This window comes from Trichosurus vulpecula, chromosome 3 (assembly GCF_011100635.1).
Source record: "Trichosurus vulpecula isolate mTriVul1 chromosome 3, mTriVul1.pri, whole genome shotgun sequence".
NCBI classification, from domain to species: Eukaryota; Metazoa; Chordata; class Mammalia; order Diprotodontia; family Phalangeridae; genus Trichosurus; species Trichosurus vulpecula.
The window spans coordinates 174441364-174468823 of NC_050575.1; the positions used below are offsets into that span (position 1 = coordinate 174441364).

A 27460-nucleotide genomic window follows, 5' to 3' on the forward strand; every position below is an offset into this window, starting at 1 on the left:
GAACGTTTATAATTATCTGAGATGGGGAGACCCACCCGACACCTTGAATCTACCCAGGTTGTTTGGACATATGGTATTGCTCATGGGAAAACTGGCAGTAGAGCATTTGGGCTGAGTTTTACTTGTTAAAGTGAAGCTCTCTGGGACATTGAATTATATATGTTTAACTTCTTTAAAAGTAAAAAAGTACATCAGGCTTTGCGACCAGCCCTCCAGCTAACGCCGCCACCGTTGCCTGCCAGCACTCCTGCTCGCCCCCAGCACTCCTGTTCCCCACCCGCCTGCTCCTCCAGTTTTTTTGTGTAGAAACGTCCTGAGTCCTAGAACGCGAGCCTCGAGGGGCAATGGGTCCGTCGCCAAGGTACTCGAGAAACGCCTAGCGATGGCCGCCACTAGAAAAAAGTTTGTTGTAGTGGGTGATGGTGCATGTGGGAAGACATGCTTGCTGATTGTATTTAGCCAAGACCAGTTCTCTGAAGTTTTTGTGCCCGTGTTGTTTGGAAATTATGCGGCAGATATTGAAGTGGATGGAAAACAGGTGGAGTTGGCTCTGTGGGACACAGCTGGTCAAGAAGATTATGACCGCCTCAGACCTCAATACTATCCAGATACAGATGCTATACTTATGTGCTCTTCCATAGATAACCGTGACAGTGTAGCAAACATCCAAGTGAGGTGGACCCCGGAGGTGAAACATTTCTGTCCCAATGTGCCCATCATCCTGGTTGGGAACAAGACGTATCTTCGAAATGATGAGCACACGAGACGAGAGAAGAAGCCAGTGAAACCTGAAGAAGGCAGAGATGTGGCAAATCGGATTGGTGCGTTTGGTTATATGGAGTGCTCAGCAAAGACCAAAGACGGTGTGAAGGAGGTCTTTGAAATGGCCACAAGAGCAGCTTGGCATGGCAGATGTGGAAAGAAAAAATCCAGGTGCCTTGTCTTGTAAACACAGTGGAAAGCACAAGCCTTCACTTGGTTATGAAGTGCTGTTTATTAATCTTAGTGTGTGCTTACTGGCCTTTTTCATTTATCTAAATTTCCTTGAAGAGATTTACAAATCAGAAATCAACTTGCTACCAGCATTTAGAAGCCAACCATGATTGTTTAATGACAGTCTGTGTCCAACACATCTGTGCACACCAGGATCCTTCTGACATTACTCTTAATAACCTTCTTCATTCTCCCAACCAGCATATCAGGTGCTCATTCAAAGGAAGTCTTAACTTCTTCTTTCTAGAAAGAGAAATTTTGTGAAATTGGACTTTAACTGCTTTTATACCTACCATGTCCTGTTGCTGTCAGTTGCAGGGCCCTCTGGGGAGTAAATACAAAGTCACTTCAAAGCAGGACCTCTAATAAGGCTTTCATTGCTATAGCACTGGGGTATTGTTCAATTGTTTGAAAATCGGACCCAGCCAGAGATGCCAAGTCCCCATATAACTGTGGCAAAGCTACAGTTCTGTGGTTTCATGTTAGTTACCTTAGAGTTACTGTATAATTAGTGTCACTTAATGTACGTCACCAAAAAATAAATATATCTACCCCTCCCCCAAAAAAGAAAAATAAAAGTAACAGATCATTTATTTGCAGGTCACTCAGCAACAACTTCACTTATGTTTTCCTAGGGAACCTTATTTTGTCTTGCAAACAAACTCTTTGACTACTGATCAGTTACCCCAGGTATTGCTAATTTTACTGTGATATACCAAACAATAATTATTAATTAAGTGCCTGCTATGTGCCAGACATTGTGCTAGCCATTAAACAAAACCAATATAGTCTCTGTGCTCAAAGTGCTCCCATTCCATTAAGGAAACAACATGTATGGGTATAGTAATGTATATGAAATAGCTAAAAGGTAATTTGAGAGGCAGGGGAAGCATTAACTGCTAGTAAGATAAGGAAAGGCCTCATGTTTGAAGTGGCTTTTTTTTCACTTCTTTTTTTTAAATTTATTTTTATTTTTAGTTTACAACAGACGGTTCTATATAATTTTGAGTTCCAGATTTTCTCCCCTCCCTCTCTCCTCCCTCCCCAAAATGGCATGGAATCTCATATAATTACCACAAATGACTTCGCATTGAATTAATTTATACACTAGTCAAATTGGGGAGAAGAATTAGGACCAATGGAATGAATAACGAGAAAGAAGAAATAGAACCAAAAAAAAAAAAAACAATCCAAAAACTAAAACAAAAGAGAAGAGAAAAAGGCGAGCATGAAGTGTGCCTCAATCTGCATTCAAACTTCACAGTTCTTTCTCTGGATGTAGATAGCATTCTCCATCGTGAGTCCTTTGGAGTTGTGCCTGCACCTTGTGTTACGGAGAGAAGCGAAGTCTGTCAGGCTTGGTTCTCACAGAATCCGTGTATCTGTGGTTACGTACAGTGTTCTCCTGGTTCTGCTCCGCTCACTCAGCATTATGTCGTGTAGGTTTTTCCAGGTTGTTATGAAGTCCATAGCATCCCCATTTCTTATGGCACAATAGTATTCCATTACCTTCCTATGCCACAGCTTGTTCAGCCATTCCCCAATTGATAGGCATGCCTTTGATTTCCAATTCTTGGCTATCACAAAAAGAGCCGCTATAAATATCCTTGTACGTATGGGTCCTGGTCCTGCTTGTGTGATTTCTTTGGGATACAACACTAGAGGTGATATTGCTGGGTCAAAGGGTATGAATATTTTTATAGCCCTTTGGGCATAGTTCCAAATTGCTCTCCAAAATTGCTGGATCAGTTCACAACTCCACCAGCAATGTATCAATGTTCCAATTTTCCCACATCCTTTCCAGCATTTATCATTTTCCTGTTCTGTTATTTTAGCCAATCTGACAGGAGAGATATGGTATCTAAGAGTTGTTTTGATTTGCATTTCTCTAATCAGTAGTGATCCAGAGCATTTTTTCATATGCCTATAGATAGCTTTAATTTCTTTCTCTAAAAACTGCCTGTTCATATCCTTTGACCATTTCTCAATTGGGGAATGGCTTGTATTCCTATATATTTGGCTCAGTTCCCTGTATATTTTAGAAATGAGGCCTTTATCAGAGATACTAGTTGTAAAGATTTTCTCCCAATTTTCTGCATCTCTTCTAATTTTTGTTGCATTGGCTTTTTTTGTACAAAACCATTTCAATTTAACATAATCAAAATTATCCATTTTGTATTTTGTAATGCTCTCTATCTCTTGTTGGGTCATGAATTCTTTTCCTTTCCATAAATTTGATAGGTAAACTATTCCTTGCTCTCCCAAATTACTTATAGTATCAGCCTTTACTCCTAAATCATGAACCCATTTTGACTTTATTTTGGTATATGGTGTAAGACATTGGTCTATGCCCAGTTTCTGTCCTACCATTTTCCAATTTTCCCAACAGTTTTTGTGAAATAGTGAATTATTAGCCCAGAAGCTGGCCTCTTTGGGTTTATCAAAGAGTAGATTGCTATAGTTGTTGACTTCTCCATCTTGTATTCCTATCCTATTCCACTGACCCACACCTCTGTTTCTTAGCCAGTACCAGGTAGTTTTGATGACTGCTGCTCTGTAGTACAGTTTAATATCTGGTATGGCTAGGCCACCTTCTCTAGCCTGTCTTTTCATTAATACCCTAGATATTCTAGACCTCTTGTTTTTCCAGATGAATTTTCTTATTATTTTGTCCAGCTCAGAAAAATAATTTTTTGGTAGTTCGATTGGTATGGCACTGAATAGATAGATTAATTTAGGTAAAATTGACATTTTTATTATATTAGCTCGGCTTAACCATGAGCAACTGATATTTTTCCATTTATTCAGATCTGACTTTATTCGCATGAAAAGTGTTTCATAGTTATGTTCATATAGGCCCTGGGTTTGTCTTGGCAAATAGACTCCCAAATATTTTATAGTGTCTACAATAACTTTGAATGGAATTTCTCTTTCTCTCTCTTGCTGTTGGGCTTTGTCAGTAATGTACAGGAATGCTGAGGATTTATGTGGGTTTATTTTATATCCTGCAACTTTGCTAAAGTTGTTTATTATTTCAAGTAGTTTTTTCTTGATTCTCTAAATAAATCATCATATCATCTGCAAAAAGTGATAATTTAGTTTCTTCTTTTCCTAATCTAATTACTTCAATTTCTTTTTCTTCTCTTACTGCTACAGCTAACGTTTCTAGTACCAAATTGAATAGTAGGGGTGATAATAGACATCCTTGTTTCACCCTTGATCTTATTGGGAATGCATCTACCTTATCCCCATTACAAATAATGCTTGTTGATGGTTTTGGGTAAATGCTTTTTATAATTTTAAGGAAGGTTCCATTTATTCCTATGCTTTCTAGTGTTTTTAATAGGAATGGGTGTTGTATTTTATCAAAGGCTTTTTCTGCGTCTATTGAAATGATCATATGGTTTCTGCTAGTTTTGTTGTTGATATGGTCAATTATGCTAATAGTTGTCCTAATATTGAACCAGCCTTGCATTCCTGGAATAAATCCTACCTGGTCATAGTGTATTATTCTTGTGATGAGTTGCTGCAATCTTTTTGCTAATATTTTATTTAAAATTTTTGCATCAATATTCATTAGAGAAATTGGTCTATAATTTTCTTTCTCTGTTTTAACTCTACCTGGTTTGGGTATTAGTACCATATTTGTGTCATAAAAAGAATTTGGTAGGACTCCTTCTTCACCTATTTTCCCAAATAGTATACAAAGAATTGGAATTAGTTGTTCTTTAAATGTTTGATAGAACTCACATGTAAAACCATCTGGCCCTGGAGATTTATTCCTAGGGAGTTCATTGATGGCATGCTCAATTTCTTTTTCTGAGATGGGGTTATTTAGAAATTTTACTTCCTTTTCTGTTAACCTGGGAAGTTTATGTTTTTGTAGATATTCATCCATATCTCTAAGGTTCTCAAATTTATGGGCATACAATTGGGCAAAGTAATTCCTAATTATTGTTTTGATTTCCTCTTCATTAGAGGTGATTTCACCCTTTTCATTTTTGATACTGGTAATTTGATTTTCTTCTTTCTGTTTTTTTTAATTAAATTGACCAAAGGTTTATCAATTTTATTTGTTTTTTTCATAAAACCAGCTCTTTGTTTTATTTATTAATTCAATAGGTTTCTTGGTTTCAATTTTATTAATCTCTCCTTTGATTCTCAGAATTTCTAATTTGGTATTTAATTGGGGATTTTAAATTTGCTCTTTTTCTAGCTTTTTCAGCTGTATGCCCAGATCATTTATCTCCTTTATCCCTATTTGATTCATGTAATCATTTAGGGATATAAAACTTCCCCTAAGGACTGCTTTTGCTGCATCCCATAAGTTTTGGTATGTTGTTTCATTATTGTCATTCTCTTGAATGAAGTTATTAATTGTTTCTCTGATTTGTTCTTTGGCCCACTCATTCTTTAGAATTAGATTATTTAGTTTCCAATTAGTTTTTAGCTTATTTTTCCATGGTTCTTTATTAAAAATGATTTTTATTGCACCATGATCTGAAAAGGATGCTTCAAATACTTCTGCCTTTCTGCACTGGATTGTGAGGTTTTTATGCCCTAGTACATGGTCAATTTTTGAGTATGTGCCATATACTTTTGAGAAGAAAGTATACTCCTTTTTATCCCCATTCAGTTTTCTCCAGAGGTCTATCATATCTGTCTTTTCTAAAATTCTGTTTACCTCCTTACCTTTTTTCTTATTTGTTTTGAGGTTAGATTTATCAAGTTCAGAAAGGGGGAGGTTGAGGTCTCCCAATATTATAGTTTTGCTGTCTATTTCTTCCTGTAACTCCCTTAACCTCTCCTCTAAGAATTTGTATGCCTTACCACTTGGTGCATATATGTTAAGCAATGATATTGCTTCATTGTTTACGGTGCCTTTTAGCAGGATATAATGTCCTTCCTTATCTCTTTTAATTAGATCTATCTTTACTTTTGCTTTGTCTGAGATTAGGATTGCTACACCTGCTTTTTTTACTTTAGCTGAGGCACAATATACTTTACTCCAGCCTTTTACCTTTACCCTGTGTGTATCCCCCTGTTTCAAATGTGTTTCTTGTAAACAGCATATTGTAGGATTATGGTTTTTAATCCATTCTGCCATATGCTTCTGTTTTGTGAGAGTGTTCATCCCATTCACGTTCAGAGTTATGATTTCTATCTGTGTCTTTTTCTCCATCCTATTTCACCCTGTTTATGCTTTTATTTCTCCCTTTCCACTTCTCCTCCTCAACAAAGTTTTGCTTTTGACCACTGCCTTCCTCAGTTTACCCTCCCTCTTTACTCCCCTCCCTTATCTTACCATTTCCCACTTCCTACTTCTCCCCTCCCTTCTGACCCCCCCTCCCTTTTCCACCCTTCCCTTCCTACTTCCCGTAGGTCAAATTAGATTTCTAAACTTATCAGGGTATGTTATTCCCTTCTTGAACCAGATCAGATGACAGTGATGCTCAAATACTGCTCTTCTCCCTCCCTTCTTTCCCTCTACTATAATATGTTTTTGTGTCACTTCATTTGGTGTAATTTACCCTTTTCTACTACCTCCTTACCTCTTTTCTCATAGCCCTCCCTTTACATCTCTTACCTGTGTTTTTTATCTTTACATCAGTTATCAGTTAGTTTATACAGGCATTCACAATCTATGTGTATCCCTTTCAATTGTCATAATAGCTGTACCATTCTCAAGACTGACATATATGCGTGTGTATATATATATACATATATATGTATATATATACATATATATATAAAACATACATATGATGATATAATCCCACGTAAAGATACAGACAACCTGCCCTTATTAGTTAATAAGGTTTGTGGGGGTTTCCCCCCTGGTTACCTTTTTATGTCTCTCTTGAGTTTTGTATTTGGAGATCAAATTTTCCCTTGAGTTCTGGCCTTTTCATCAGGAAGGTCTGGAATTCCCTTATTTCATTGCACGTCCATCACCTTGCCTGAAAAATTATGCTTAGTTTCGCTGGGTAGTTGATCCTTGGTTGTAGTCCCAGCTCCTTTGCCCTTCGGAATATTATATTCCAATTTCTCCTGTCTTTTAATGTGGAAGCTGAGAGATCCTGTGTGATCCTGACTGTAGTTCCACGATATTTGAATTGCTTCTTTTTGGCTGCTTGCAGTATTTTCTCCTTTAGTTTATAGTTCTGAAATTTGGCTATAATATTTCTTGGTGTTTTCAGTTTGGGATCTCTTTCAGGAGGTGATCGGGGAATTCTTTCAATAACTATTTTGCCCTCTGGTTCTAGGACCTCTGGGCAATTGTCTTTAATAATTTCTTCGAACATACTGTCAAGGCTCTTTTTTTCATCATGGATTTCTGGTAGACCAATAACTCTTAGGTTGTCTCTCCTGGATCTATTTTCCAGGTCAGTTGTTTTCCCAATCAGATATTTCACATTTTTTTCTATTTTTTCATTCTGTACATTTTTTTACTACATCTTGGTGCCTCATAGATTCATTAGCTTCCACTTGCTCAACTCTAATTTTTAATGAGTTAGTGGTTTCATTTTGCTTTTGAGTCTCCTTTTCCAATTGGTTGATTTTGCCTCTCAGGGTGTCATTTTTCTCTCTCTAGATTCTGAATCTCCGTAGCCATTTCACCAATCTTATTCTTTAGGGACATTTCCATTTTTTCCATGTTTTCTTTTACCTCCCTAATTTGGTTTTTAAAATCCTCCTTTAGCTCTTCCAGCAATGCTTTTTGGGCTGGAGACCAGTTCATATTACCTTTTGAGGTATCCAATGTATCTACAATGTCATTGCTGTTTTCTTCCATATTGATATTTTGATCCTGCCTGTCTCCATAAAAAGAATTTATTGTCCTTGGGTTTTTTGTGTTCTTCTTCATGTTTGTTGGTTTGCCTTTTCCGGGTTTACAACGAATTTCTACCTTTGGACCTCAGGGCTCTCTGTCCCAGCTTTCTTATTCTGGGGGTTGTAAGTCTAGAATTATAGCCTTCAGTTTCCTGAGGTGTGGGGGAAGGGTCTGGCTCCCTGACATCTCCCTCCCTATGGTTGCTCTCCAGCACTGTTGCTCTTCAGCAGTGGTCTCAGCTGTTTGTTGTTTGAGCTGATGTCTGGCACTACCCCTGGGGGAGCAAGATTATGTCTGGGCTGCTGGCGTTGACCCCTGCTGACTCTGTCCTTCTGGGACTGATGAACTTCTACTATTTGACCACTGAAGCCCCACTACTTTCTGCTCAGTTCCAGTGTCCTTTTTTTTTTCCCCAAGGAATTCTCTGGGTGAGAAGAGGAGGGATTAGAGCCATTTACCTGGACATTATGTCTTCTGCAAGTTCAAGAAACCGAGTTTCTGGGCTGCAAGCATCAGGAGTTGGTGTTTTCCCAGCCGGTGGCGTTGCACTGCCTCTCCTCGCTTCCACAGACTGCCGTCCTGTGTTGGGAGTCCTGGGGATCTCCGCCGGTTTCGGGCACCCAGCTTTTTCCCAGCCAGTCTCCCACGTGGATTACCCGGGTGGCCGATTCTGCTTTGGTCTGGAGTAGCTCCGCACCGAGCACTCCCGAGCCTACAGGTTCTTACCTTTGGCCTTTCAGACTCTCCCGGCTCGGAGATTTGCCCCACTCAGACTCCTTGCGGTTTCTAACTCTCTCAAATCTGCTCAAATTCACTTTTTTATAGGAATCTGACAGACCTTGTGAGAGAAATCTGGTAAGACACTGCCTTCATGCAGCCATCTTGGCTCCGCCCCTCTGAAGTGGCTTTTAAAGTGGGAAATCCCTAAAGATTTCAGTAAATGACCCCTACCAACTGCTCCCTGTCTCTCTGTGATCAGAAATGCTGCTCCAGTACACTTTTCCTGGGCTTTTGTCAGTGTTGCAAGAATGGGAGCTAAATCAGATAAATGGTGTAAACATAGGGAACATCTATTTCAACTACAAATGTGTCAAAGTTTCATAGGTTCTTCTGGTCAAAATGGGTTCCATGATGATTTTCAATATCCACAGAATAACTGGACCTCAAAAGTAGCTTATCACATTTGTAAATGACATGAAGCTTAGGAAGTTAGCTAACATGAAGAACAGATTAGTATCCTAAATGATCCAAACTACTTAGAAGGGATGGGCCATAATAAGGGAATATACTTGGATTGAAAAAGTCAGCTTCACAAAACAATATGAAAAAATTTGTACAACAGTTCACAGGTAAAAGAATCAATTATTCTAGGGACTTTCCACTTCCACATGAGGCAACGTTGTGACCTACCTTAACAAACTGACACAATTCTAGGCTCTTTGCTGTAAGTCAAATTTCAAGAATAAGAGAGATGTTTTCATGTTCTGCCATGCCCTGGTCAAATGTCATCTGCATTAGCATGTTCAGTTCTGAGTGCTACCTAACAGTGACAAGCTGGAGCATATCCAGAATAAGGCTGCCAAGATGGTGAAGAGACCCAAAACTATGATATACGAGAATCTATTAAAGAACTGCCGTGTTTAACTGAAGAAGAGACTTATGAGAATATAAGAACAGTCTTCATGGACTTGAAGGGATCTGTGATGGGAGAGGATTGAATTTGGAACAATGGGTGTTGCAAGGAAGCAGATTTTTGGCTGGATTTGAAGGAAAACTTTCTAAGAATGCTAACCAACCAAAGTGGAATGAGTTGTCTGGGGACACAATGGATGCTCCAGATATGTATATCTATTATTTGCCTATGTGTCTGAGATACAAATCACTTATCCCATTCCACCACTTCTCATCTTAACCTACATTCATTTATTTTGTTGGTGTAGAAGCTTTTCAATTTCATGGAGTAGATTAGGTACACTATATACAGTAGCAAATGAGAACAGACACCAAGTGCTTCACTGATTGAGGAAAAAACTCACTATTTGACAAACACTGCAGGAAGAACTGGAAAACATCTGGTAGAAACTAGGTATAGACCAACATCTTGCACTACATACCAAGACAAACTCAAAATGAGTATATGATTTAGACTTAAAGAGTTTTATCATAAGCAAATTAGTAGAGCAAGGAAAAATTACCTTGCTGATCTATAGATGGGGAAGAGGTCATGACCAAACAAGAGATAAAGAGCATTACAGGAGGTAACATGGGTAAATGTGCTTACATGAAGTTAAAAGGTATTTGCACAGACAAAACCACTGGAGTCAAAATTAGAAAGAATGTAAACTGGTAAGAAAGTTTACAGTAGGATTCTCTAATAAGGGTCCAAATTCTCAAAATTACAGAGAACAGAGTCAAGTATACAAAAATAAGTCATTTCCCAATTGACAAATGGTCTAAGAATATGAACTAGAAGTTTTCAAAAGAAAAACACCATAGCTATGAGTGATCAAAAAAAGGAATAGGGAAATACAAATTAAAACAGCTCTTAGGTACCAACAAATGCCCATCAAATTGATTAAAATGACAGAAAGGGAAAATGACAAATGCCATAGGAGTTGTGGGAAAATAGGTATACTAATGCCCTATTGGTGGAGCTGTGAATTAGTCCAACCATTCTGGAGAACAACTTGGAACTTTGCCCAAAAGGCTATAAAATCATGCATACCCTTTGACCTAACAATACTACTACAGTACTAGGTCTATACTCCAAAGAGATGAAAGACAAAGGAAAAGGACCCATATGTACAAAAATATTTATAGCAGCTCTTTTTCTGAAGGCAAAGAATTGGAAAATGAGGGAATGCCCATTAATTGGAAAACGGCTGCACAAGCTGTGGCATATGATTGGGATGGAATACTATTGTGCTATAAGAAATGACAAGCCCTACGTTTTCAGAAAAACCTGAAAAATACTTTTTAAAAATGATGCAAAGAGAAGTGAGCAGAACAAGTAGAACCACATACACGGTGATGGCAAAATTCTAATGATAATCAGCTATGGAAGACTTAACCTGTGAACAATCATATATGATGCAGAAATAGGGGCAGATTCAGGTGAATATACATAATAAGAACAACATTGTAAAGACATTTCCTCATACCCCCTGACTCACTGACTTAGGTCGTGGAGTTGGAATAATCCTTACTCCCTATTGCTGTTTCAAGGTTTTCCCTGCACCCTCTATCATGCTGTAACCCCTCCTGCTTTAAGGTTCACTCAGTCCATATGTACCACTCGCTCTTTTGTTGCTTCTTCTCTACTAAAATACAAGACACACTCTTCAACATTCTCTCCTTAATATGTTCAGTGCCTGGGCCACAATCTTTCTCCTCCTCAATGCCTGCCTTTGTGCTATAGGACTTCAATATACATAACTGATATTCCCTAAAACAACTGAATCTCACAGTCCCTCAATTTTATTCATTTCGCATAACTACCTCCTCCCATAGCCCCCTCCAAAGATGTCCACATCCTTCATCTTCCCATCACCTACAATGCTCCATTTCCACGTTCATGAATTATTAAATCCCCTTATCTGAGCATAACCTGATGTTATTCCATTTCTGCCTTAAAAACTGTAACACTGTTCTTCATCTTTATCAAGAGCTCCAATACCTCTACTCCTCCATTCTTTCCCAGGCCATCACCTTTGCATCGCCTTCATTCTGCTCCCTCATTTTGATTACTTTGTGAAACATTCCAATTCCACACTGTTCTCATCTCTTCAGTCCCTTGCCCCTTTAGGATGTTGTCTATCTTGTCGTAACAACACTCAATTTTTAACATCTCCGCCAACTGTTGCCTTCATTCAGATGTATGCGTTAACAAAAAAAGCTGGAGAAAAGCATGCAACTGTGCTGACTGGGTCCATTAAAAATCTATGTTATATGTCCTTAATTGGGTCCTTGCTACAAGCAATGGAGCATTTTACACTTCCCTAATTAACTCATTAATACCCTCCCCTAATAATTCTTGCTTCTTCAAACATTTCCATCTCTCTTCTGATGTTTCTTGGTCTCTCCTTACCCCCCATTCTCAGCTGAGAACCTTACATTATATTTTCCAGAAAAAGCTGAGGCTATTCAGCAAATACAACCTCTTCTCTCTCCTCATCACACATGTGCCTTCTGCCATGATTTCCTTCTTCATTCCTCTTTCACGTGAATAGATGACCTTTCTTCTTGCCAAGGAAATCCCTCTACATTCAGGAGGGATCCCATTCCACCCCATCTCCTTCAGCAGATTGCCTCTCTCTATCAGCCATAATCTCTCACATCATTCTCTTTGTCTTTACTGTTTGCTTTTCTGCTGCCTACAAATATGTCCATTTCCCTCAACCACAAAAAAACTGTTACTTGATCCATCCCTCACCATAGCTGTCATCCTATAGTTCTCCTTCCTTTTATGACTCAAATCCTTGGAAAATATATCTACAATAGGTGCCTCCACTTCCTATCCTCTTTATCTCCTAATTCCCTAAAGTCTGGCTTCCAACCTCATTATTTAATTAAAATTAATCTCTCTAAAGATATTCATTTTTCTCCTTGATACTCTTCTCTCTAGGTTTTCATGCATTACTCTCCCCCTTCCCAAATTCCAAACTTCCCAATTTCTGTCAAGAGCACTACAACTCTCCCAGTCACCCAGGCTCAAAACCCTAGATACATCTAGATCACCTAAGGCATGATAGCTTGTGATATCACCAATAGAAATATTGTAGGGGTTAAAAAAAAAGAAAATAGACTAGGACAGAGACTTTAGATATGCTTGAATTAGGTGGCATGACAAGGATGAATATCCAGCAAAGAAGACTGAAAAAAGTACCTGAACATGTAGGAGAAGAAGCAGGAGAAAATGGTGATCAATGGTTTCAAAGGCTACAGAGAGCTCAAGCAGAATGAGGACTGGAAAAATATCATAGGAAAGAGGAGGCCATAAGAGAACTCATTTATTTATTACAAAGTTGAGCTGGCTCAGAGAAAAAAAGACACTGTTTTGATATGAAGACAGGAAGAAGAACAATTTTTGCACTCAGAATGAGAAAATTCCCAGGATTAAAGAGAATGAAATTCAAAATAAAATTCACTTGAGAATGAGATGATCCATGGAGCTGGCAGTCAGAGAGAAACTTTGGGAAGCTATTAGGAGTTGTCCTAGAGTGGGTTGAAGGAGACAGAGAAGGAGGGAGGTAAGGAGGAAACACATCCTCCCGATTTACTATTTGAATAGCTTAATATTTGGAAAAATTATGCTTGCAAAATTATAGTGAAACTCAACTGATCCTCCATTGCTAAGGGTTTCAAGCGCTTAGCTTTGGAGCCATGAAACATAAATTCATTTGCTATCATTGCTACGATGCTTAAGATTATAAAGAGAAGGTGGATTACACTTTCATTTTTCAGGCAATAATTTCAATATTATATATATGGAATGTTTGACTAAACAATATAGAAGGAAAAAGTTCTTCTCAAACTTTGGAAATCCAAATTCCATAGACTTAGAGTCAAGAGTGCCCGATATACTTGTCACCCACTTCTTATTCGTGCTCCCAATTAAATTTCAAAAACAAAGGGAGACCGAGGGAAAAATGATTGCTTTATATATTTATTTTGCATTGAAAGAAAGTACTTAAAAGTTGGGGAAAGAGGTTAAGAACTAAAGGGACAAGTTTAAGCAGCAGCCAGGCACAAGGAACAGCTTATCATTTAAGAATATGACTAGGATTTCCTGGACAGCAATGGTTCTGGGTTGAAGGGAATCATCTTCTCCTAGAAAACAACAAAGAGAAAGTCAGTGATGAGTCCCTTAGATTGCACAAAAAAGCAGAAATGACAGTTTCCCATGACCTAGAAGAACCTAGCCCCAAAATGCAAGAGGTTCAGAAAAAGGCACCATTATAGGTAAGAAAGAGCAGAGAATTTAGAGTCAGAGGGAACGGTTTCCCATTTGGGTTTCCCTGATTCTGAAGAGGTCATTTGTGTGATCTCTCTAGGCTTCATTTACAACAACTGAAAAATGAGTAGGCTGAACTACATGAAAAGTTCTAAATCTAGAACCCTATATCCTCAGAAAGGGAGAGGCTATTGCTAAGTAAGAACCTACCATGTGCAAAGTCATGAACAGGATGATTTCAAGGTCCCTGAAACGCTATATGCAAACAAATATTTTACCCAAATGGATCATGTATTTGAGAGACCCTAAGAGATCCCTTGGAGATGCTTGGAGGGGAAGAATACAGGACAATTTCATCACAACATTCAAAAACTTGAAATCATGATTATTATTATTAATTATCATTATTAATTATTATATTCTAGATTTAAAGCTTGAAGACATAATAGGAGTGATCTAATCCAACCTCACTCATTTTGAATAAGAGGAACCTGAGGCCAGAGAGGTGAAGGGACTTTCTCAAGGTCACCCAGGTGGTTTAAACTTGTGACTCCACATTATCATTCTTCACACTGCATCTCCTAAGGGAATGCATTTGAGCCACTTGCTCTCTCCTTCCACTGAGAAACAAACAAGAGGCAGTAGTCTCAAAGTGAAATGCCTGGCAATAGACGGAGATGTATCAAAACATTTCTATTGTGCAGGAAGACAAAAGATTAAGATAGAAATCCAAAGGGGCCTCAGACCTATCTGAGATAGGCAAAACAATCTCGCTGTCAAGATTGGAGAGTTCGCCTTCCTGTACTTGAACTAGACCAAGTAGACACCTAAATCCCAGGTAAAGTGGAAGATTTTAGATTATTCTGGAAGATTTGTCTAGAAGTCTTGAAAGAGTACATACCTTAATCATGTTCTGGGGTGCAGGCCTCTGCAGAAACAAAGACATATGTGAGTGGATTGGCCAAAATCACTTCTACCATCGAGTTCAAACAATTATACAAGGTCTCCTAAGATATAAGTGTATAATAGTTTCTAACAGCTACTAAAAGAGAAGTCTATGGGAAGGGAAGACCAAGAAAAGAAGGGAAAGGAAGAGTTTGGAGTTCTGGGGATGGAAGAACAGGGCACAGCAAAGTGGACCTAATTCTATTCTTATTACCAGTATGGGTTGGAAAGTCGATTTTTTCTTGTTTAAATCCTTTAAGGCTGACAAACTTCTTATACTCCTCTAAGGCTTTTGTGTTCTGTTCTACATCAGGACCTGCAGAGAGAGGACAAAATGAATAACAGTTCATTCTAACTCAATCCTTCTTTGGCCCTTGTTTCTATAGCAGTCATCTCCTATAGTGAAAGTCCTTGGATTTTGCCTCATGGCCAGTTAAATTACAAGCACAAAAAGAGATGAGAGAACTAAGTGGTTGTGAGCAGTTCAGCACTCTTATCTTCTGCCAACAAATGCCCTTCTCCCCCAAATTAAGCAATTCCCAAACCCATCTCTCTACAGAAAAACTCATCTACGTCTCCCAAGCATGCACTTAAACAAAATAGCCCTAATGCCCTCGAATCTTCAGAAGTGGGATGTAAGAAACAGGGAAAGTATGAAGACACATTGTCTTCTTCCCCCTGATGCTTTCTTCAAAGCAGCATTTTGCTTTTTACAAACTCATTACACAGTAGTTCGGTCAGCACTGACAGCCTGGGAATGTGATTGCTAAGCAATGCCTTTGTTGCCATGAAATCTTCAGAGAGAACAACTTTTGAGGGAATGCATGGAATCCACTGGCCACTCTATTGGGCTTTGGTTTGTATCAAAATGCATCCCCTCCTGCTGCTTTTAGAAATGCCCAATCTGGGAAAACCTGAAGAGCAGAAGGAATCCAGTTGAGAAGTTTCTAGTAGCTGCTCCACATCTTAACACGCTTCTCTTGGAGAAATTCATAGAATTGCATGTTACTTACTCATAAGTTTGGCACTTCTTATTTGCATGCCATGTAACTCCCCTTCAGAGAAGATAATCCAATGATCCTTGACAGATGTCTTTGCTATGAGTACCTGGCATTTGCCCTCATCTGTGGACATGGTGAATAGATATACTGTTAGCATCTCTAATCCTCTTGGAAAATCTATTGGGAGGAAACTATTGCAGGCTTTAGGATCTCACTCTGTCAGGAAGGACCCAAGACCTATTGGGCAGCAGCATCCAAGAATCAAGAAAGAGAGCTAGGTGGCCCCATGACCAGGACAACATCCCCTTGGATCTGATATGGCACCCTTGTAATGCACTTGTCATGTAATCTTGTATACTAAAGAAGCCCAGGACTGAATGTTTAAGAGTTTCAAGATACTTAAAAAACCCCTGTTCATTCCCTAATTTTACAGATAAGGAAATTGAGGACAAGAAAGTAATTAGTTTATCCTACCTTCAAGGGATAGTATGCTATAGTGAACAGAGAAACAAACTTGGGGTTTGTTGATCCTGAGTTCAAGTCTCATTTCTGACATATACGGACAAGGTTACCATGACCAAGTCACTTAAATTCTCAGTTCCTTCAACCAACTCTCAAAGACTATAACTTGCAGAACAGGGGCTGATCTGTCTTGATAGAGGGAGTTTCCTTACTGGAAGGTCTTGATACCAATGAAATCATAAGTCAGATCCAAAGTGACAAAGAAAGCAAGAATAAATGGCTACCTGTGTTTCTGCCTTTGGCACGAATTCCATTGAACTAGAATTTGGTCCTCTCCCTCAAAGACAAGCATAATGCTCTAAACATTGGAGTTGGTTAATAAACATTTGTTGAATGAGGGCAGCACTAGCATGATGTCAGTGTCCTTGACTCTGAGAAATGATTCAGACTCAATTCTCCCTAATATATAAAGGGAAACCTCCATTTTAAAAAATACTGATGCACATCGCCTTTTTGCATATAATCCCTTGTCTACAAAACTCTAATCTCAAGAACCCAAGCAAGTAACTGTTGCAGTGCCCCATCTTTCCATGTCTTCCTCTTCCCCCCACAAGAAACATTCTGCAGAGTCATCATATTTATTTTTAATGAACCCTATTGTGACACACGTTTTTACAGATGACTTTTGAATCCCAGGAACACCATTCATAACAATATTTTTGGCCAGTGAAGTACCTAATGGTAGGACAGAACTTAAAGAAATGTTCTTCTGATTTCCCAAAGCAAATCATAAGAGTAGCTATCTAACCTAACTTTGTTACTGTAGCTCTTCACATCAGCGGATTTAGTCAGTCACATCTGCAGTCACATCAACTCAATCTATGTCATAGAAAAGGCATGTAAATCCGCTAGACATTGTCAAGAAAACCCAGCCTTTGATCTCCAACATGTAAAAAAAGTCTCATATCCCAACCATTGTCTGGGCCTGGAAGACCACCTGAAAGGAGGCCAGATCTCATACTGGATTTCCTTTAATACAGAATGTTTGATTCACTTACCCACAGAAAATATCCCAGGCTGGTTTGTTTTCTCTAATTTCATTATAATCTCTTTGCACCTGCCATGCTTGCTAGAAAACAGAACACATGTGATGGTTTTGCTGGAGACAACAAGAGGAAGACAAATTTATAAGTGACTGAAATGAGGAAAGGTTATTTGATTCCTTCACTCCTGTCCCAGTTCTCAACGTGGCAAGCACTGGAAAATGTCCCAAAGCAGATTAGCATTACAGACCGTGGTCTGATTATTCACACTCACAGAAAAGAACTGTGTGACTGAGCACCCATCTTCTGAATATTGAACAATCTCTGGGTCAAGCTATAGAGCTGGAAATCACAGTACACCATGACTTCTAAGAAATCCAAACCCAAGTGACCCCAAAGGAAGTGAAGAGAGATGCACAGTATGAGGAGGCTGCAGTATATAACCTAGGATATCTCATGTCATGAACTTCATGGAACAAAGGCATCCACAGAGGAACAAGGAAAGTTTAAAGGAGGCCTAAGGCCACGTGGGGATTGGAGTTAGACAATGAATCAGAAAAAATTTAGTCAATGAGTGCACTGTAAGCATTTCACTCATTGCTGGGAAAGTAAGCCAAAGTTTCATATACATACATGTTTTTATATGTCTATATGTACATGTATGCAATTGTATATGTCTATGTATATACTCTAACTATAACCTGAATCTTAACCTTCTAAGCCTCTAACTCTAACACATATACTGTGTGTGGTCATATTAGAGATGCAGAGGATATCAAGTGATCTGCTCTAGTTGTGTTCCTAGAATAGGAGAGGTAAAGATGAAGCGGGGTGATAGGACAATTCTGGACAGTCTACTTACCTGCTGGTATATATGGCCTCCAGATTTCCATCACTAAGTTGGGTGACTGTCACGGGTGACATGTCATTACGCTTCTTCTTCCCAGGAATTTCATTGTCTGCCACAGTGGCCTTTACAAAGTATGTACCCTACAGGCAATTCTGATATGTGGTTAGTAATTGAAGGAGGAAAAATGAGGGAGAAAATGAGGGACCCAACCCTTCACAAATGTCTCCTCATCATCTGGACCTTCTTCCTCATCTCTCAAAAGAATCCCAGCTCTGAGGCAAAATTCTTGCATGGGTCAGTTACCCAGGAATGACCATGGACCTTCAGGCAACATATACAAAGTAGAGTTTTGTGAGAAACCATTAGGTTGAAGTGAACTATCCATGAGAACACACATCTATCAAACTGGCCCAACTTCAACATGGCCCAAATGGAAGCAGACATTTGGCAATGAACCCCCAAATGGAATCCTTGAAGAAATTCACTGAACCTTGGGAGACTTAACTCCACTCAAGAACATTACTTGTTGTGAATGGTCATTAGCAAAGATAAAATAACTGAATCATGTCCCCCATTTCCAGTTCATTCTGGAAAGAGTAAATTAAAGCAAGAGAAAACTGAAAGGCTTGACTTCAAATCAATTTCTTATACTAACTTTCCCCCATAAACTCAATACAAGATTTTCTGATGGAATCTATAGTGCTAAAATATAAGGCTACAGAACCAAATTAAAAAAGATCCCAGTGGGGCCCTGATTTTGAAATGACAGCCTTTTGCTAGCATACATCCCTCCTTCTAGTCTACAAGATCTCCCAATGAAGTCTCACCTCAAATTGTTCTTCAGAAGAGGATGACTCCTGAGCTTGGAGGATAGAGAACAGGCTTAGTGCTAGAGTGAGGAAAAGGACCTTCATCTTTGCAGACTTTCACAGGTCTTTACCTTCAGTCCCTCACTCACTGAAGCAGGTGACAGTATGTGTCCTCCTCTCCTAACATCTCTCCCTATAAATATATTCTGAGATCAATGTGGCATTGAAAACTCATCTTTTTGCACAGTGTTCCAGTAAGTCTTACAACAGAGCAATGGAAGGTAAGGGAAAGGTAAAATAATATGTTATTATTTTTGGAAGCCTCATGCCTTTCTTCATTTTCAATGACTACTCATTAAAATCCATCCAAATAATCAACTAGACTAACTTTTGCATTGCTGCATCCTCCTCGAGTTCTAATAATTGATTCATTTACTCTTGGGAAGGAAATTGTTATCAGAATAGGAAGCAGTTCAAAGATTCTTTGAGCAACAAAGAGAAAATCAGTGGCTTTAATCCAACCACACCCCATCCCACCCCCTCATTTTTGCTGGCACATTTTGTAAAGTTTTTCATGTGTATTAAAGACCTCTCTCTAGTTCTGTTTCCATGATGCAGTAAAGAATAAATAAATAAATGACCACACACACATAGCAAAACAACAGTCAGAAAATCTGGGTTTGAATGCCACTTCCCTTACTCATTCCATGCTAAACAAGGTTCCCCTTCTCTCAATCAGAAAGGGCTCTTAACTTCTAGCACTTTCACATCAGTCCTCTAACGTCAACAAATTATACATCGTGATCCCCATTGTGGAGGCAGAGAAGACCTTAATGACTGCCCTGCCATCACAAAGAGTGAAAGAACTAGAGCCAAAGTCCAGTTCTCCTAGGCTTGGCCCCACCACTCTCACAAACACGTCACTAAAAATGAAATTGTCTTTTTCCTTGGAACTTTTATAATTATCTGAGTTGGGGAGACCCACCCGACACCTTGAATCTACCCAGGTTGTTTGGACGTATGATATTGATCACGTGAAAACTGGCGGTAGAGCATCTGGGCTGAGTTTTACTTGTCAAAGTGAAGCTTTCTGGGACATTGAATCATATATGTTTAACTTCTTTAAAAGTAAAAAAAGTACATCAGGCTTTGCAACCAGCCCTCCAGCTACCGCCGCCACCGCTGCCCGCCAGCACTCCTGTTCCCCACCCGCCTGCTCCTCCAGTTTTTTGTGTAGAAACGTCCTGAGTCCTAGAACGCGAGCCTCGAGGGGCAACGGGTCCGTCGCCAAGGTACTCGAGAAACGCCTGAGCGATGGCCGCCACTAGAAAAAAGTTTGTTATAGTGAGTGATGGTGCATGTGGGAAGAGATGCTTGTTGATTGTATTTAGCAAAGTCCAGTTCTCTGAAGTTTTTGTGCCCGTGTTGTTTGGAAATTATGCGGCAGATATTGAAGTGGATGGAAAACACGTGGAGTTGGCTCTGTGGGACACAGCTGGTCAAGAAGATTATGACCGCCTTAGACCTCAATACTATCCAGATACAGATGCTATACTTATGTGCTTTTCCATCGATAACCGTGACAGTTTAGCAAACATCCAAGAGAGGTGGAACCCAGAGGTGAAGCATTTCTGTCCCAATGTGCCCATCATCCTGGTTGGGAACAAGAAGGATCTTCAAAATGATGAGCACACGAGACAAGAGAAGAAGCCAGTGAAACCTGAAGAAGGCAGAGATGTGGCAAATCAGATTGGTGCGTTTGGTTATATGGAGTGCTCAGCAAAGACCAAAGACGGTGTGAAGGAGGTCTTTGATATGGCCACAAGAGCAGCTTGGCATGGCAGACTTGGAAAGAAAAAATCCAGGTGCCTTGTCTTGTAAACACAGTGGAAAGCACAAGCCTTCACTTGGTTATGAAGTGCTGTTTATTAATCTTAGTGTGTGCTTACTGGCCTTTTTCATTTATCTAAATTTCCTTGAAGAGATTTACAAATCCGAAATCAGCTTGCTACCAGCATTTAGAAGCCAACCATGATTGTTTAATGACAGTCTGTGTCCAATACATCTGTGCACACCAGAGTCCTTCTGACATTACTCTTAATAACCTTCTTCATTCTCCCAACCAGCATATCAGGTGCACGTGGTGATGGCAACATTCTAATGATAATCAGCTATGGAAGACTTAGCTATTCTGATCAATATAATGATCCACAATAATCCCAAAATGATGAAAAATACTATCCACTTCCTGGTAGAGAAGTGAAGGATTTCTGCATAGTACAATAGTACATTGCATAGTGAAGAATATTTTTTCCTCTTCATTTTTCTTCTTTTTATTTGCAACATGGTCAATGTTTCACATGACTTCATATGTAAAATGAGTTTCATATTTCTTTAAATCTCAATGTAGCAGGGAGAGAAAGAAATTGGAACTAAAAATAAAAATTTAAAATTAAAAAATCTGATTCCCAAATAGTGTTATTAGGTCTACTCCATAGGGTTTCAACCCTATTCTTCCACCATCTACACTGGTTCTACTTCTATCCTTATCTTCTTTTAGAATGAAAATTATGAATTTTCTTCCTCTAGTTTTTTTTGTTATCATTGTTGCTTTTAAATACATCCGTGTTTTTATTTCTAGATTTTCCCTTATTTTTCTGGAATAATTTCTTACCCTTGCTTTCCATTGAAGCTGTCTTCATTTACCTGTCTTGAACTTCCATTGTCTGCAATATTTTCAAAGCAAATAGCCAATTCTGTTTAAAAATAACAAATGTATTCCTACAAATCACCTCATTATGCAAAACTGAGCAATAAAAACTACAGGCCTGATGGGAAAATGGAGTTAGGGCCACAACACTCAAAAACTTCATCACTGACACATTTTTTAAAAAAAGGAAACTAATAAAAATGATAGCATGTTTTTATACTTGTAAAATTATTAATATATGCATGAATGACACACTAAACAGTAACAGTATCCTAAGCTCATAGTTGGCCCCAGATTTCTGCAGGGCCAGCACTAGCAAAATAGTGAGGCCAGAGGGTAACCTTGATAGGCCTCAACTCCAGGGCCCAGGCTTTGGCCAATGTGGAATATGGGTGAGGAAGTAGCAGCAGACCAGCCCTCCTATCACCACAGTTCCTACTGTACCAGAAGACATAAAAATAAATATGGTACTTTACCCTGAAAAAGACACAAAGGGTGGGCAGAGTCAAGATGGTGGAGAAAAGGTAGAGACTTACATGAGCTCGCCCCTAAACCCCTCCAAATACTTTTTAAAATGATTCTAAACAAATTCTAGAGCAGGAGAACCCACAAAAAGATGCAGTGAAAGAAATTTCCAGCCCAAGACAACTTGGAAGGTCAGCAAGAAAGGTCTTTTAAACTACGAGGAGAGAGGAGCAAAGTCCAATGCAAGCCAAGCCAGCTCAGACCTAGTCCCATCAAAACTGGAACAGGTATAGTGACAACTGAATCACTGGCAGCAGTGGCAGTTTCCAGACGTCTCAGCCCATAGACGCCAAGATCAGACAACTTCAGAAGGTCGCTCCTTGGTGAAAGTGGAGTGCAATCCAGTGCAGGCCTCATAGCATATCCCCAGCCATAGCAAACCAGGAGGATGCCTTGGGAGTGACTGAATCAGCAGCATCAGGCAGCTGATATGTTTGCTTCTGGAGCTCATGGCCCACAGACAGTAAGGAAGTCAAACAACTGGTCAGAAGGAGATTACAAAGGTCTCTTTGCTAGCAGTGGGGGCAGGATTCTGGTGCTTTGCCCATACTTGCATCCAAGTCCCAGTCCTGGGAGGCAGTTCCAAAGGAGAAGTATTAGCAGAGCAGAGCTAGAAGCCAGGGAGGAGAGGGGACCCTCTCCACAATTCCAGAGCAGAAAAGAATGCTTGTGGTCATTCACAGATCAGAGCACAGGCCAGGAGAGTAGTAAACACCTCTCCTTAGATCATACAACCTTGGAAAAACTGAAAACTTATAGGTCCCTAGAAATACTTCTGAAAACAGCTGCACAAAATTCCCAACTGTAAGCAAAGCCCTACTTTTAAAAAACAGTTAAATGTCAAATAATAGGCTGGGAAAATGAGCAAACAATGGAAAAAACTCTGATTATACAAAGTTACTACTATCAAAATCAGTTAATGCACACTGTGGCTGTTATTGTGTACAATGTTCTCCTGGTTCTGCTCACTTCACTCAGCATCATTTCATATAAGACTTTTCTGGTTTTCCTGAAGTCCTCATCATCATCATTTCTTAAAGTACAATAATATTCCATTATATTCTTATACCATGACTTGTTCAGCCATTCCCCAATTAATGGGCATGCCCTCAATTTCCAGTTCTTGACCATCACAAAAAGAGCTCCTATAAATATTTTTATACATGTGAATCCTTTTCCCATTTTTATGATCTCTTTGAGATACAGCCCTAGAAGTGGTATGCACATTTTTATAGCCCTTTGGGCTTAGTTCCATTGCTATCCAGAATGGTTAAATCAGCTCACACCTCCACCAACAATGAATTACTGTTCCAAATTTCTCACATCTTCTCCAGCATTTATCACTTTCCTGTTTTCTCATGTTATTCAATCTGGTAGGTGTGATGGGGTACCTGAGAGTTGTTTTGATTTGCATCTCTCTAATCAATAGTGATTTGGAGCATTTTTTCATATGACTATAAATAGCTTTAACGTCTTCCTCTGAAAACTGCCTGTTCATATCTTTTAATCAATTGGGGAATGATTTGTGTTCTTATAAATTTGACTCAGTTCCCTGTATATTTTAGAGATGAGGCCTTTGTCAGAGACACTAGTTATAAAAATTCTTTCCCAATTTTCTACTTCCCTCCTAATCTTGGTTGCATTGGCTTTGTTTGTGCAAAAACTTTAAAATTTAATGTAATCAAAATCATCCCTTTTGCATCTCATCATGTTCTCTATCTCTTGTTTGGTCATAAATTCCTCCATTCCTCATAAATCTGACAGATAAATTATTACTTGCTCCCCTAATTTGTTTATATTATCAGCCTTTATATCTAAATTGTGTACCCATTTGGACTTTATTTTGGTATACAGTGTCAGATGTTGGTCTATGCTCAGTTTCTGCCATACTCTTTTCCAGTTTTCCCAGCAGTTTTTGTCAAATAGTGAGTTCTTATCCCAAAAGCTGGGATCTTTGGGTTTATGAAAAATTAGATTGCTATAACCACTGACTACTATGTCTTGCGTACCTAATCTATTCCTGATCTACCCCTCTATTTCTCAGCCAGTACCAAGGAGTTTTGATGATTGCTGCTGTATAATACAATTTAAGATCTGGTGTGACTATGCCACCTTTGATAGCATTTCTTTTCATTAATTCCCTTGATATTCTGGATCTTTTGTTCTTCCAGATGAATTTTGTTATTATTTTTTTTAGCTCTATAAAATAATTTTTTGACAGTTTGATTGGTATGGCACTGAATAAGTAAATTAATTTAGGGACAATTGTCACTTTTATTATATTAGCTTAGCCTACCCATGAGCAACTGATATTTTTCCAATTATTTAGGTTTGACTTTATTTGTGTGAAAAGTGTTTTGTAATTGTGTTCATATAATTCCTGAGTTTGTTTTGACAGGTAGACTCCCAACCATTTATAATGTCTACAGTAACTTTAAATAGTATTTTTCTTTCTATATCTTGCTTTTGGGCTTTGTTAGTAATATATAGAAATGCCAACAATTTGTGATGGTTTATTTTATATCCTGCAACTTTGCCAAAGTTGTTTATTTATTTCAAGAGTTTTTCACTTGATTCTCTAGGATTCTTTAAGTTTATCATCATATCATATGCCAAGAGTGATGACTTAGTTTCTTCTTCACCTATTCTAATTCCTTCAATTTCTTTTTCTTCTCTTATTGCTAAAGCTAACATTTCTAGTACCAAATTCAATAACAGGGGTGATAATGGACATCCTTGTTTCACCCCCGATCTTATTGGAAATGCTTCCAGCTTATTCTCATTACATATAATGCCTGCTGATGGTTGTAGGTAGATGCCACTTATCATTTTAAGGAAGGCTCCATTTATTCCTATGCTATCTGGTGTTTTTAATAGGAATGAGTGTTGTATTTTGTCAAAAGCTTTTTCTGCATCTATTGAGATAATCATATGGTTTCTGCTACTTTTGTTGTTGATATGATCAATTATGCTGATAGTTTTCCTAAAATTTGAACCATCCTTGCATTTCTGGTATAAATCCTACCTGATCAAAGTGAATTATTCTTGTGATAGGTTGCTGTAACCTTTTTCCTAATATTTCATTAGAAATTTTTGCATCCATATTCCTTAGGGAAATTGGTTTATAACTTTCTTTCTCTGTTTTGGCTCTTCCTGATTTAGGTATGAGTACCATATTTGTATCATAAAAAGAATTCAGTAGGACTCCTTCTTTGCCAGTTTTCCCAAATAGTCTATATAGTATTGGAATTAATTCTTCTTTAAATGTTCGATAGAATTCACATGTAAAACCATCTGGCCCTGGAGATTTTTTCCTGGGGAGTTCATTGATGGTTTGTTCAATTTCTTTTTCTGAGATGGGGTTATTTAAGTATTTTACTCCCTCTTCTGTTAATCTGGGCAATTTATATTTTTGTAAATATTCATCCACTTCACTAAGATTGTCAAAATTATGGGCATACAATTGGGAAAATAATTTCTAGTTATGGTTTTAATTTCCTCTTCTTTGGTGATAAATTCACCCTTTTCATTTTTGATAATGGTAATTTGTTTTCTTCTTTCCTTTTTTAATGAAATTAACCAAATGTTTATCAATTGTATTGGTTTTTTCATAAAACCAGCTCTTAGTTTTATTTATTAGTTCAATAGTTTTCTTAATTTCAATTTTATTAATCTCCCCTTTGGTTTTCAGTATTTTTTAACTTGGTATTTAATTGGACATTTTCAATTTGTTCTTTTTCCAGCTTTTTCAGTTTAATTCCCAATTCTTTGATCCTCTCTTTCTCTATTTTATCCGTGAAGCATTGAGAGATATAAAATTTCCCCTAAGAACCGCTCTCACTGCATCCCATAACTTGGTATGTTGCCTCATTATTGTCATTCTCTTGAATGAAGTTACTGATTGCTTCTGTGATTTGTTGTTTGACCTACTCATTCTTTAGGATTAGATTATTTAGTTTCCAATTAATTTTTATTCTATCTTTCCAAGGCCCTTTATTACATATAATTCTTAGTGCATTAAGATCTGAAAAGGATACATGTAATATTTCTGCCTTTCTGCACTGGATTGTGAGGTTTTTATGCCCTAACACATAGTCAATTTTTGTGTATGTGCCATGTACCACTGAGAAAAAGGTATATTCCTTTCTTTACCCATTCAGTTTTCTCTAGAGGTCTACTATATCTACATTTTCCAAAATTCTATTCACTTCCCTAACTCCTTTCATGTTCATATTGAGATTAGATTTACCAAGTTCAGAGAAGGGACAGCTGAGGTCCCCCACTAATGTAGTTTTGTTATCTGTTTCTTCCTGTCTAAGAATGTGGATGCTATACCACTTAGTGCATGCATGTCTAATGATGTTACTATTTCATCATCTATGGTGTCTTTTAGCAGGATGTATTTTCGTTCCTTATTGCTTTGAATTAGATCTATTTTTGCTTTTGCTTTGTCTGAGGTTAGGATTGCTACTCCTGCTTTTCTTACTTCAGCTGAAGGATAATATATCCTACTCCAGCCTTTTACCTTTGCCCTGTGTGTATCACCCTGTTTTAAATGTGTTTCTTGTAAATAATATATTGTAGGGTTATGGTTTTTAATTCATTCTGCTATCCACTTCCATTTTATGGGAGAATTCATCTCATTCACATTCACAATTATGATTACTATCTGTGTCTTTCTCTCCATCCTATCTCCCCCACCCCGTTTATGTTTTTATTTCTCCCTTCTCACGTAACTTCCTCAAAAGAGTTTTGCTTTTGACCACTGCCTCCTTCAATCTTTTCTATCAGACCCCTCCCTTTTCTTTCCATTTTCCCTTACTACTTCTTCCATCTCTTCTAACCACCCCCTTCCTTTTCTTTCCCCTTTCCCCTCCTACTGCCTATAGGGCAAGTTAGATTTCTATACTTAACTCAGTATGTTGTTCCCTCCTTGAACCAAATCCAATGAGAGTGAAATTCAAAGAATGTTTATCTACCTCCCTTCTTTCCCTCTACTATAATATTTTTGTCCCTGTTCATGTGATGTAATTTACCCTTTCCTTCCTCCTCCTTTCCTCTTCTCCCATTACAATCCCTTTGCACCCCTTAATTAGGTTTTTTATCACCACATCAGATGATTTATACCCCCACCCTCTCTCTATGTATATCCCTTTTAAGTGTCATAATAAAGAGACATTCCCAAGATTTAAAAGTATCATCCTCCCATGTAGGGATGTAAACAGTTTGCCTATATTGAATAACCTGTTTTTTCCCCTGATTACCTTTTGTATGCCTCTCTTGAGTCTTGTATTTCAATCAAATTTTCCACTGAGCTCTGGCTTTTTCATCAGG

The 27460-nt window shown here is 38.4% G+C and overlaps 1 protein-coding gene across 3 annotated transcripts; it reads left to right on the forward strand.

Annotated features, from left to right (window-relative positions):
- Nucleotides 1-382: 382 nt before the first annotated feature.
- On the forward strand, nucleotides 383-20772 carry LOC118844250 (transforming protein RhoA-like). Of its 3 annotated transcripts, none has more exons than XM_036752103.1 (2): nucleotides 383-905; nucleotides 20360-20772. In XM_036752103.1, the coding sequence occupies exons 1-2, from the start codon at nucleotides 383-385 to the stop codon at nucleotides 20770-20772; spliced, it is 936 nt and encodes a 311-aa protein (XP_036607998.1). The 3 variants fall into 3 exon arrangements, with proteins under 3 accessions (XP_036607998.1, XP_036607999.1, XP_036608000.1); XM_036752104.1 differs by lacking the exon at nucleotides 20360-20772 and having other exon boundaries at nucleotides 383-538; nucleotides 776-949; XM_036752105.1 differs by lacking the exon at nucleotides 383-905 and having other exon boundaries at nucleotides 20206-20361; nucleotides 20599-20772.
- Nucleotides 20773-27460: the final 6688 nt, after the last annotated feature.

What these genes read in the sequence shown, in the direction of transcription:
- LOC118844250 (XM_036752103.1), top strand. Translation starts at nt 383, where the DNA reads ATGGCCGCCACTAGAAAAAAGTTTGTTGTAGTGGGTGATGGTGCATGT. An exon ending in GGCCACAAGAGCAGCTTGGC is followed by an intron (nt 906 to 20,359) that starts ATGGCAGATGTG and finishes TGGATGGAAAAC; the next exon opens with ACGTGGAGTTGGCTCTGTGG.